This window comes from Acomys minous, assembly GCF_964271855.1.
Source record: "Acomys minous genome assembly, chromosome: 6".
NCBI classification, from domain to species: domain Eukaryota; kingdom Metazoa; phylum Chordata; class Mammalia; order Rodentia; family Muridae; genus Acomys; species Acomys minous.
This window is the reverse complement of record NC_140487.1, coordinates 31,263,478-31,277,203: the sequence shown is the minus strand read 5'-3', so window position 1 is coordinate 31,277,203 and position 13,726 is coordinate 31,263,478. Positions and strand designations below refer to the sequence as shown.

The following is a 13,726-nucleotide window of genomic DNA, read 5'->3' as shown; positions in this document are numbered from 1 at the left end:
TTTATTATATAGGAGATAGAAAACAAATGATAACTCAAAATATTATGAACTATTTACAAATATATTATTGAGCCAAAGGTACCTGCTAAAAGTAAGACAAAAAAGGAAAAAAAGATAAATACCTGGTGCTCTCTTTAAGGTAAGCCTTCACATTTTCACTTAAAAATATACACATGCACATGTGCACACACACATGCATTCAATACCACATATATGTTAATAATGACCAGATTTGATTATGGATTCATGTTACTGTCAAGGGTTAAATAGTCTCTGTACTAGAATTTTCCAATGGACTATATTTGTGAGTCACTAAATTAATTAACATTTTCTAATAATCGCACTAAATATAAATAGCAAATATAATAATGCCTATGTGAATTCTAAATATCATCACTTTATCTTGTTAGTAAAATAAAAATTGTGTTAAGATATTTGAGTCTTAGGCAGGCATGGTGGTACATGCCTTTAATCCCAGCACTCAGGGAGACAGAAGCAGGAGGAGGATTGCTGTGAGTTCGAGCCCAGCCTAGTCTACAAAGTGAGTCGAAGACAGCCAAAGCTACACAGAGAAACCCTGTATCAAAGAATTTTTTTTCCACACAAAGTCACTGGAATTAGGCCTGCATTTCATATATAGCGATGCTGGCCAGACTGCCAAAATGTGATTGGCAGTTTCCTTTTGGAAAATGAAACACTAGAAATATATATATATATATAATAGAATATATTATATTTATATAGAAATATATATAGAAACTATTATATATATATTTCAATAAGATATCATAAAGCTACATAGGCCCAAATTATTGGAGAAGGAAAGAATGGCTACATGTGATAATAGCTGCCAATACCACATTCCTAATGTTGCCCCATTTTTAGGGTTTTCATCTTTTAAAGTATGGTACCCAAAGCTAACATATTATTAAAGGAAAAACTGTAAATTTGTTCCTATAACAAGAACAGAGGTTCATAAGTGATCACTGACAATGCAGAAGATCTTCCTGACTGTTCTAAAAAAATCACTCAACTACAATATGTGCTCAGGGGGAAAATGCACATGCAGCTAAAAAGAAGAATAAAATAAGAACCTGGTAACTGTGGTTCACAGAAAGCACCTTTGGGAGGAAGAAGGGAGGAAATCAGGCAGGCAGGGTAGGAGGCTAGGAGGCAGGAAAGAAGAGAGCACGGAGGCAGGGGGAGGAGGAGAAGGATGCAAGGAAGGAGAGAAGACATGTGGTTTGCTGACTGCGCAGCTCTTTTCAGGTTGTGTGCTCTTCTTGGAATGTTGGTGCCTTTCTTCCTTTCATCTAAATTGGTTTTTAACTACCTCCTTTCGTGGTCCCAGCGTTCTGGGTGTCCTCTCTCTACTCATATCCATTAAGTTTGGCTGAGAATCTTTTCATCTGCAATTATATCTGCAATGATAAAACGTTAAGGAGTCTCCCACAAGCTGGAGAAGTCACAAAATCTAGATCCCTGAGCTCCATCCACACATGTTTTGAACTAGTCAAGGCTGTGTAAAAAAAAATGCGTGTTTAAGACACTCCTATATGGTGCTGTGTAAGAGATGTTGGACCAGGAGCACGAAGTAGAACCATGCTCTCCCTGGAATGAGAGGGAGGAGAGTTTGCATCTTTGTAGTTGGGTAGAGCACGACTCCTGAAAGTCAGTGGTCATGGACAAGTGTCTGTGGAGCATAAACCAGAGCTGAAGCCCTCAGGAATGTAACACTGATCACAAGGGTATCAGGGTGCATGTAATAGCATCATGTCTATAGCCATGTCTAAGAAAGGAAGTCCACGTCCTTTCTAGGTATTTTTAGATTGTGTAGGAGTGTGCCATAGCAGAGATGGCTCAGTGGACACGCAAGTAGCAGGAACGCCTCCTAAATAGAGTAACAAGTCAGAAAAGTACACATGTTATTGTCATCTGCTTTTACTAGGTTGAAGTACTACTGCATCATCCATTTTTCTACTTTCTAGAAACTGTAAAGAAATGGTTACTACAAGTAAAGAAACTCACATGAAAAGCAACCCATGAGTTGGAATGGAAACAGAACCCAGAATGGTGATCATCAGTCATTGTTGTCCTTTATTTCTTCTTGTCCTAAATTATTTCTATTTCTTTGTATTTTTTAATGTGAAAAATCTAGCAGACTATATACATTTTGGTTTTAAAAAGTCATAAACCTAATGTATATAGGAGTAAACCCCTCGCCACACATCAACTCTTGGAAGTCTCACATTGTTAAAGGTTGTCAATCTAAAAACTGAAATATCTTACGAGATGTGATTCTCTATCTGGGTCAGTTAAGCGGCCAGAAGAGGAAAATGTTTGTTTCAGTAGATCATTAGGACATGACCTGTCACAACGAACATGATTCCTAATGTTACTTCCCTTTTTGTCTACATGCTGGCTGGATTCAACAGCCCGAATTGGCCATGTGTGGTGACATGGGGCGCTCCTCACCTTGCTGCTGCCATGCTTCTTCTTGCTCACGGAGGGTGACCCTGGCTGCCCCGGGCTGGGAACAGAACTGGAGCCTGCTGAAGTAGGACCCGAGTGAGCGTGAGACCCTTTCTCCACGACTGATGACATGACCAGAGGTGACTGCTGGAGTGAGACTTTCTGCAGCTCTGCTGCCAACTGCTTGGGATCCACCCCTGGGGACTTTGCCTTATCCACTAGAACAAAACAAAAGGCTTTATGTCTTGGGTTCATATATTGGACATACTATGGCACTGGTTGGGGTTCTAGGTGATGATGATACAACATTACTTAAGGGCAAAGTTAAACTTTCAAAATCAAGTGTACTCAATTGCAGTTTTATGTATCTATTTCTAGGGAAATCCAGAAGGCCAATATATGAGTATTAGGATGAACTACAGGGCCAATCTGAAGTTCTATTAAGTTTTCAGAAAAATATTTTGAATATTTAATGAAATAAACTGTGGGGATGACAAAACACTCCCATTTTATCTCCAAGAACTCATTTGCAAGAACACATATTTCCTCTCTTCTAAATCTTCCATATTTTGTTCTTTATAGAGAAAATTTCACAGATTATCTATCTATCTATCTATCTATCTATCTATCTATCTATCTACCTATCTATCTATCTATCTATGACCTGGCTTGTATATTTCAGTATTCCTGATTTTCTAGTACCATTGTAATAACAACAGTAAAGGGTCAAGTTGTGCTGAAATAAAAAATAGTAACTAAAAGTTATGTAATTAAAAAGGAATGGCTCAAAAATTGCCTTCTCATGATAAATTAATATTTAATCAGTGTAAAACCTGAACTCATATAGTACCCATTTAACATAGATTTCTTGTTTAGTCTAACAGTTAAATATAAGTTTCCCCAGAAAGCTAATAATGATATCATAATCATAAACATGTATATAAAGCTATAATTTTGTTTGTATCTATGTTAATACAGGCTACTTCTGCATGTATCTCTTCATTCATGGTTGAAACCAGGTTTGTGTCACCTACCAACTTTTGGTGGCTCGTGAAGTTCCAGGTGCTGAGGATTTTCGGAATCGGACAACATATTGAGGTCCCTAAAAATTGAGACAGGTTATTAAGAAAGACACCAAGGAAGCCTGAACCAAAAGGTGCCTTTTCCAATTGCCCTGATTTTATTTTCAGGAGGTCAATGAGAAGTGGTTCATGATATAAAGCAATTCCCAGGCATGCTCACCCTGCTCACCCAGTATGTACTAGCAATGGTATATATTAGCAATGTTGTTAAAAGTCAAAGCTGATAAAAATGATCATTTAAGGTGAAATCTTTATGAAATAAACACAAGACGATTCAAAATATTACACACATTTATAAACTCTACATGGGTTCTGGCCTTGTTTTAAATGAAATATGTTTTAATAAAAGCACAAAGGGGAGAGAACTGTGACATAACCAGAAAGCATCTAGCCTTAGCCTTTGATTCAGGACACAAGAATGCCAAAAATCTTGTATTGACTTGATTTCCTACTTACTGAAAATCTGGCTGACTGGCAAAGGTTCCACCTTAACAATTTTAAATTAAAAGAGACATGGATAGCCAAAAAATGGAAACAGAAAGATGGGGAAAAACTCACAGTCTTACACATATTTCTGCTTCCCCACTTTGCTGATTAATGATGCTCTGTACTTCTTCATATGTTTTAGAAGTTAAGGGGATCCCATTCCATTCCAAAACTTGCATCCCTAAAAAGAAAAATTTGGTTGTAAACTCAAACATGTGTACTATCATCAACCTTGGTTCACAGGGCACAAAAGACTTCTTGCTTGCTTTAAAAAGCCAGAGCAGCACACCATTTCCGAGAACACTGCTTCAGTGTTCTCCAGAACACTGTTACAGAGTCAGATACAAACTTACCTCGATGCATGGTATGTGTTTAAGACAACATGCAAGTTCTGCTTTTGCAGACCTATAAATTCTTACCAAATACATGCATTCTGTTCACACTTCCACTAAGAGAACCTTAGAGAATACACATACAAGTAATTGCAACCATTGGCTTGAGTGTGCTGACTTCTGCATTATTTCATGGAATGGAGTGATTAAAAGTCAGTAGGATTGCCTCATAAAGATCTGCTCTTGATTTTGCCTAGATAAAGAAGATTGTACTTGTGTCTTCTATTTCACTGCAGATGTTTTTGAAGAGAATAACAAGAATGGTACAAGAAAGCCAGATTTGCAGGTCTGTGGCCTGTACAATAGTACAAAACTCTGTAGTTTGAAAATCCACTTTTTCATTTTTCACAGAATCTAATAAATGATGTACCCTTCCTTCCTGGTCAAGGCATTTCATTTATACCACCTATATGAAAAGAAAAATTTGTACAAAAAGAATATAATAATCTTTAAGATTTAAAACATTTTTACATGCAGTTTTTTGGGTCATTTTGTGAGTTGTCAAAATTACGTAAGAGTACATATTTGACTTGGTTTACATGAAGCTGATATGTTCATGAATATCATCTAATAAGGTGCCCAAATATTTATAAATGTTATAAGATTTACCCTAGGGAATATGACAGTATGTCATGGCGTAGTGAATGAAAACTAATTAGTGAACTATTATATTTTTAATAAACTTCACACTCAGTGTAATTCACTCTTGCTTACTTCAGCACCATTTCAGTGGAAAATTGTAAATATTACCATATTTATAATTGGCTGTGTTTTTAAGTTTTAATGATATTATATCCATTGGGAGGTGTGTTACTAGTTGCAATTAAGTAGAGGAAATCTTTTATACATAGTGGAGTAACAGAAGAAGTCTATCAAAAGGCTCAGAGTAACACAAAGGCTTTTCTTTAACTTACTCCAAGAAAACTTTACCTTCAGATGGGTCTTAGGATTATTTCAACTGTCCCAGCTGTTGTACACAGAAAATAATATACATACATAAGACAATGATACTAAGAATAACTCGGCACAATGAAAGCACAACACAAAGGATTTTTAAAAGCCAGAAAGAAAACCTACATTTATTTTGAATTGAAAACTTCATTCGGGAATAATTTAAATATTAACTCTTCATGTTTCTACAGAATCATAATTCATGGAAATAGTCAAAGGTCTATTTTTTTCTATTGTGTTTGCCTGTTCAGTCTAAAAAAAACATTTTAGAACAAAGGGGACACTGGTAAAACTTAATTGTCTTAACTGAAATAAAAATGCATCTATATTGTCATTGTCATATATTGTTTATCAGATTCCTGCCAAGATACACACTTTTAACTCGGGGAGCTGCTATGTCCCAGGACATTCACCTGAACTTTTGCACCCATATTTTTTCATGTTATTTTGTGCATTTGTGAAAGCTAAAAATATTCTACGAGTTCCTGTGTCCTGGCCTGGTACTTATGCTGATGTACTATGAAATGGGCCACTATTTTAATCATAATTATTTAATGTTTCCCATTCCAATGCTTCTCACTTCTTGTAAGAGAATGAAATTCCACTAGTGTTCATTTCATAAAACATTTATAGAACTATGAGTTAAACATCATGTAATTTCAAAACAATATATTTGATTCAAGACACAAACAAAATGAAGGATAGTAATCACAGAATCATCTCAGTAGTTACATAAAGGAAATTAGATAATATTTTAATAGCCATTAATTTGTATAGGAGAAATGTATGTTATCACAGTTTGAAAGATTTATAATAAGCCAGTGGTTAATGTTAAAATGAATAAAGAAGGCTGAGCAGTTCTCTCTGTGATCTGAATAGAGCAAGGGTGCCCATCCGTGGCATGTTTACTCAGCAAAGGTCTTTAAGTGCTAGTTCAGGCAATCATGCAAAAGAAAGAAAGGAAAGGCAGCAGGACTAGGAAACAGCAGTCAGACTCTCACTGTTCACACACACACACAATCTTACAACCAGAGAGCCACAAAAGCGTTACTCAATAACTATTTAGGAGTGATAAATGTGGCAAAATTGCAGGATAAAAAGTAAACATAAAACTTCACTAGCATTGCTGTAACGACAGTTCATTAATAAAAATAGAAAGCAAGAAAGCAACTCTATAATATTCAAGATAATACAAAATACTTTGAAAGATAAAGTAACTAGGAACAAATTTAGTCAATTATGTGAAAGGTCTTTTGAATATAAAGTATAAAGCAGTTGTGAATTGATTAGGATATAAAGTCATGGGAATTATATGGCCATAGTATTCAAGAATCAATGATGTTAATAATGCTTATGTATCAAAAAATTCTCCTGCAGACTCAAATAAACACAAATTAAATATCAAAGATATTCTTCAAAGAAAGGATAGAGTTTTAAAATACTTTTGAAATTACTAAAGTCAAAAACATGGAAATCCAACTTGAGAAGAAGACAAGGTGGGATGTGATTAAATAAGTAAAGGGGAAAATCTCACTGAAGTTATTATTAAATTAAAAAGCAGCACAGCCCAAGTTTTTAGACTAGTGTTATAAAGCTACAAAGCAATAAACAGGCACTCACTCTAATTTAATCTGTTAAAAACAGGAGACATATAAGAGATTAAAAAATATGCTTAACACTATACAGTTATTGGCTGTATACAAATAGAGTCGTCAGCATTCTCCTAGGTCACTGCTAGTAAAATAAATAAGAAAAGACATTCAGTTTATGCTTACTAACATTATATTGTAGCTCTACTAAGTGCAACAAATACTCAAGTATTTAAACACGGCACAATGTAACCAAATTATTTACAAAGCCATTTTAATAATAACAAGGCAAGATACCTTAGAGATTGTTATGTATATGGAAATATTAACTAAATTGCAGACATTTAAGAACTGAAGCTATCAAGGAACAATCAGGAACCTGGTATGCACTATGTAATTTTAGCAGAAGCAATGGGAGGAATGAAAGTGATTCAGTTGCACGTCTCCCTTCTGTGCCTCTGCTAGAGAGAAGTCAGTGTCACCTTTGTCTTAGCTTGCTGATATTACAAGATGCCGCTGGGACACAACCCTATTATCTGATGGAAAGTAAAGTACATGGGGAAGATTCACAAAATTAAAGTAGGGTATCAGTTTTAGTGAAGAAATGGTGGTGGAGGTTTTCAAATGCATTCAGCACTGTTATTCTCTTTGCGTATGTGAATAAGGCTATGGGTGATGGTGGTACCTCAAAGAAAAGTGGGTACAATTTGTCCTTAGGTTCTATGGCTTCCATTGCACCTAGAACTACTCTTGTAAACATGATGGCACAGGAAGGAAACAAAGTTGTGTGCTTTTTTGTATACGTTAGTAGCAATATTGAAAACCCATGCTTTCAAACACAGAGAAGATAAGGGAATAAAATTTCCTATGAATTGTGTGCCAACCTTGAGATTATAATGATAGGATTTTTTTTTATAATTCCTAATGATTACTAAAACAATTCACTATCATGGTCCAGTATTTCCTGGAAAGATTGATACACATGGCAAAGCTAATTTATTACTATAATCTATAATCTTAGATTACTGCGATTTATTAGAATAAGATAAAATCAGAAACTGAGGGAATAAATCAGAAGAAGATATTGTCCATGTTAGTATAATTTGATTGGTCTCCAGGAAATAATATAATATTCATAATGGCACTATCTCATTTTAAGAAAATTTCATTTCAGAAAAGTAGAAACATTTCATAATTGAACTTATAAGTTGATTCTGTTAATATGCCTAGGAAGGATGTTTCTAATGACTTTCTAATTAAATGATATTAGCATATTAAAACTATCACATCTGAATAATGTCATGTCCAATTAATATCAGCCGACTAAATAAAAAGTATACAAATTATTCAGAGATGACTAGTTAACTGAATGGACAACGGAAGTTAAAAGAAGTGCTGAAACATCCAAATGGTTACCTCTTCCATTTTAAGTGTCCAGGTTGAATCATTAAGGACTCTAACTTTAGGTATGTCTTTAATCCTTTTTAATATTCATATATTCTAAACTATTTCTTTTTAATGCCATTAAATGTACTCTACTACTTATATAATTGATTTCAACACAGAATATGATCACTTTCCTTCAGTAATATGGCCTTCTAATAAACATAGGTACTATTGAACAGGTGGCAATATCATCACCACTGAGTATACTCATAAGAAAGTGCAAATTTTGTTTCATAATATTATTTGGTAGATTAAATGCACAGAATGTTGCAACAATTTCTGAGATATGATTTTACAATCCTACCTGAATGAGGCAGGAGGAGATGTGTAATTGAAAAGGCAGTTTTGATGCAGAATCTTGTAATCAATCTTCAGCTAGCATTAAATGGAAGTTTATAACATTCTGATAATAAAACAAAAGCAGAAGGAGAATGGACATTGTAAGGGAGAGCAAGGGAAGTGGGAGGTGGTCGTCAATGTGTTGGAATTCTCAATTATAGGATAAGTGGTTTGAGGTGGTCGTCAATGTGTTGGAATTCTCAATTATAGGATAAGTGGTTTGAAGTGGTCGTCAATGTGTTGGAATTCTCAATTATAGGATAAGTGGATTTTGGAAACTAGAATTCGCAGTGAGTGTGGTTGGTAATATTCTACTGTGTATGTGACATTTGCCATGAGTAAACCTTAAATTTCCTCACCAATAAAGAAGTGACATGTAAGGTCAAGTATGTGCCAACTAGCTTGATTGTTAATTAAGTTCATGTACACATCTATTAGACTAAGAAAGTATAATAGAAATATTTTTTGAGAAAAATTTAAAATATACTTGGTTTGCTTGGTATAGTGTATAATGCATATTATATTGATAAACTGTCATAGATTGTATGTACTCACTGGTAAGCTGGCTCTGGGAGCAGGGCTGAGCCCTATCTTCTTTTTCCTATTCAAACAAGTTTGTGCCAAAGTGTCTCTGATGCCTTTCATCTGAGGGTGAGTTACTTGCCCATCCCAAATGTGACAAGGAGCACAAAGCACTTGAAACAGCAAGAAGGTAAAGAATTTCACACAGAGGTTTAGACTATTTAGCTTATAATGTGGAAGTGCGTGCTGTGGGAAAGGGAAGGAAGTTGGAAGCCATGGGATTTGCAGAGATGGGAGCTCCAGCTAAGCCCCTTGGCTTCTCCCAGTTGGTTTCTTCTGGATGTGAGCATTTCATTTGGTGTGTTTATTTTTGTCTGCTGTTATTTGTTCTTTTACTTGGAAGTCTCACCAGAGGGAAGACCCTGCCTGCACTGCCTGGGAAATAGGACTCTCCATGGGATTCGGCAGCTTGTTGTCTTTAAGTGACTTCCTCACTACCTTTTTGTTGGGAGTTTGTAAGCCCTGTAATTTGATGATTACCCTTTTTTGATTTCTCTATTTTCCTTCACTAATTTTCTCTACTGGAGGTTTTCAATGCTAAATTTATGAAATTATTCTATCTGCTACTTGGCATTTATTCTTTTACCTTTTGCTTGGCATATGCTTATAAAGCCACTTATTAAAACTAAAAATACGACTCTGTTATCCCAGATCTAATCCCTTAGTCTCATCCATAGCATTGCAACGGATCTCCAGCTGCATCCCTCCTTACTCTAGGTCCAAATTTCCTGTGGACCACACAGGATCCTCCTACCCCCACTCCATGGCTGAATCTCAGTCACCAACTCAAGCATCCACCTTCTGCTCAAACACAGGACATGTCTGCCAGAAAGCCTGTCTCCCACACCAGCAGTCATTCCGTGTGAATACAGAATCCAAGCAGGTCAGTACAAGAAGCAACAGACAGCCAATGCACTCTCCGAAAATCCAGAGAAGAAACAGAAACCAAACAGCAAAAGATCCACCCAACAAAGAAAAAAAAAACCTGTAATCAGCACCTAGTCCTGTATTCATCTCAAGCCCAGATGCATAGACACCAGCATAAGAACACAATTATTAACAGCCAGGGCAATATATCTCCACTAGAGCTAAGCTATCTGCATCATGCCCTGAATATTTCAATACAGCTGACACACAAGAAAAATATATTAAAACCCAAAGATAACAGAGGTCCATAAACAGGAAATGAACAAATCCCTTAAAGAAACCCAGATAAACATAAAACAACTTGGGGAACACATGGCTAAATCCTTTAAAGAAATCCAAGAATATACAAAGAGTTGAAGGAGATGAATAAAACTCTTCAAGACCTGAAAATGAAAATAGAATAAAGAAAACACAAACTGAGAGGATTCTTGAAATGAAAATTTGGGAATTTAAAAAGGAACTACAAAGGCAAGCTTCACTAACAGGATATGGAAGAGATAGTCTCAGGCATTGAAGATATAGAAGAAATGGATATATTGGTTAAAGAAGTTCATCCAATATAACAAAGTTAAATCTAGGCCAGATAAGGAACGAAAACAGAATTATAACTACTACTGAAATAGAAGTAGTTATTAAAAGTCTTACACACACACACACACACACACACACACACACACACACACTCACACACACAAAGCCCAGGGGCCATATGGCTTTACCAGACCTTAAAAGAAGAGTTATCACCAGTACTTCTTGAATTAATCCACAAAATGGAAACAGAAGGAACATTGTCCAATTTATTTTTATGGGGCCATGGTTACCCTAATAAGCAAATCACATAGATATTCAATAAAGAAAGAGTATTACGGACCAATTTCCCTTATGAACACAGATACTAAAGTAGTCAATAAAATCTTTGTAAACTGAATTCAAGAACACATCACAAAGATCATCTACCATGGTCAGTAGACTTCATCCCAGAGATGCAGGGATCGATCAATATATGAAAATAAGCAAATGAAATCTATCGTATAAATGGACTGGAAAAAAAGCACCTGGTCTTGCCCTTAGATGCCAAAAAAGCTTTTGACAAAATCAAACACCTCTTATGATAAGAGTGCTGGAGAGATTAGGAATACAAGGGACATACCTAAGCATAATAAAGAAAATTTACAGTAAGCCTATAGACAACATCAAATTAAACAGACAGAAAGTAAAAGAAATTCCACTAACATCAGGAACAAGACCAAGCTGTCCACACTCTTTATATCTGTTGATATAGTACTTGATGTTCTAGCTAAAGCAGTAATTCAACTGAAAGAGATCAATGGGATACACATTAAAAAGAAAGAAGTCAAAGTATTGCTATTTGAAGATGATATTATAGTATACTTAAGTTGCACTAAAACTTCTATTGGGAAACTTCTACGTTCTACATCATCAAAGTAGGTAGACACAAAATTAACTTCCAAAAATCAGTAGGCCTCCTATATACAAATATAGGAAGGAAGTCAGGGAAACAACACATTTCACAACAACCTCAAATAATATAAAATATCTTATGGTAACTCTATCCAAACAAATGAAAGACTTATATAATAAAAACTTCAAGTTTTTCAAAAAATAAATTAAATAAGATGCTGGAAGATGGAAAGATTTCCCATATTAAAGGATTAGTACCATTAACACAGTAAAATTGGCCATCCGACCTAAAGCAATCAGTAGATTCTCTGCTTCCTCCATCAATATTCGAACACAACTGTTGACAGACCTTGAAGGAAAATTCTCAACTTCATATTGAAAAACAAAAGCCCAGGATAACTTTTTAAAAAATCATGAGCAATAAATGAACTTCTGGAGGTATCACTATCCCTGATTTCAATTTGTACTACAGAGCTATAGTAATAAAAACCAGATGATATTGGCATAAACAAACATGTTGGCCAATGGAATCAAATCAAAGACCCAGACATAAATCCACACACCTATAGACACTTGAATTTTGATAAAGAAACCAGAAATATACAATGGAAAAAAGAAAGCGTCTTCTACAAATGGTACTGCTCTATCCGGATGTTTGCACATAGAAGAGTACAAATAGATGAACATTTATCACTCTGCACAAAACTGAAGTCCAAGTGGATCAAAGACCTCAACATAACACCAAATACACTAAATATGATAGAAGAGAAAGTGAGCAATATCCTTGAAATGCACTGGCACAGGAGACAACTTTCTAAACAGAACACTGATAACACAGTCACTAAAATAGGCAATTAATAAATGGGACCTCACAAAACTGAGACGTTTCTGCAAATCAGGATATCATCAATAAGACAAAATGACAGCAGATAGAATGGAAAAAGATTTTTACCAACTCCATATCTGATAGAGGAATAGGATCCAAAATATACAGAACACACACACACACACACACACACACACACACACACACACACACACACACATCCCAGATATTAAAAAAAAAAAAACAAATAATCTAATTAACCAATGGAATACAGGTCTTCACAGAATTCTCAAAAGAGGAATGTCAAATGCCTGAGAAGCATTTTAAAGATCCTAGGGAGGATGCTGAATTCTCATTCAGAAGGGCAAGTAGGATAGACACTAGAAGAAGTTAAAGAGAAGAAAACGAATAGGAGCTTAACAGAGAGGTCCTCTGACAGACTCCACCCAGCAGGGAATTGAAGCAGAAGCTGAGTCCCACAGCCAAACTTTGGGCAGAGGGCATGGAGGCTTGTGGAAGAGTGATAGAAGGACCCAGAGAGGACAGGAGCTCTACAAGAAGACCAACAGAGCCAACAAATCGGTGTGGGAACCAGGCCCGACTGGGCTGCCTGCCTGTCTTGCTATTTCACGTCCTGTTTTTAACAGCTTCCATGTCTGTGCTTATGTTGGTTAGCTAGTCATGTTTACTGCGCTGAGAAGGCACTCCTCCCCTCCTTGGGACTTTCCCTCCTATGTGCAATCACCTCTTAAGGGATTTCACCTGCAAGTGGCATGCCTGTTTATCCAAAGATAAAAAGGATCTTTGGACACTGAATAAAAGCTGCCCCTGCTGCTGCTCTCTTAGCACAAAGGACCCGCCTTCTCATTGTGTGTTAAATCCACAGTCCCTCGCTCTTGACTCGGTATCACGGTGGCCCACACGCCAAGTGGAGGTCTCACCGAGATCAGGGAAAGAAGGGAGGAAACTGATGGATCGCCTGGGGAAGTGGCCAGTGCCTCATGGAGGTAGGAAACGGGCGTATTGGAAATGGGTACCATGTGTTCTTCCATGGTTCTGGTGGATCAACTAGTGAGATTGTTAGAGGATCAAGGCACCGGGATTAAGCATAAGCCTGTTAAAGATTTTATAAAAACAATAGAATCGGGTAGTCCTTGGTTCATGGTATCAGGAGAGCTAAGTATCCAAGATTGGGATCAAGTGAAGTCTGAT

General features: G+C 36.2%; 1 protein-coding gene across 9 annotated transcripts in view; it reads right to left on the bottom strand.

The window, feature by feature from the left end:
- The window catches only part of PCLO (piccolo presynaptic cytomatrix protein), a 322,564-nt gene that overhangs the window by 85,833 nt on the left and 223,005 nt on the right, over positions 1-13,726 (bottom strand). For all 9 annotated transcript variants that reach the window (XM_084786068.1, XM_084786071.1, XM_084786069.1 and 6 more), the window contains exons 11-13: positions 4,113-4,221; positions 3,507-3,574; positions 2,476-2,690 (exon numbers count right to left, since the gene is read on the bottom strand). In XM_084786068.1, the coding sequence (XP_084642194.1) occupies positions 2,476-2,690; positions 3,507-3,574; positions 4,113-4,221 (392 nt within the window). The remainder of the gene's footprint in view (positions 1-2,475; positions 2,691-3,506; positions 3,575-4,112; positions 4,222-13,726) is intronic.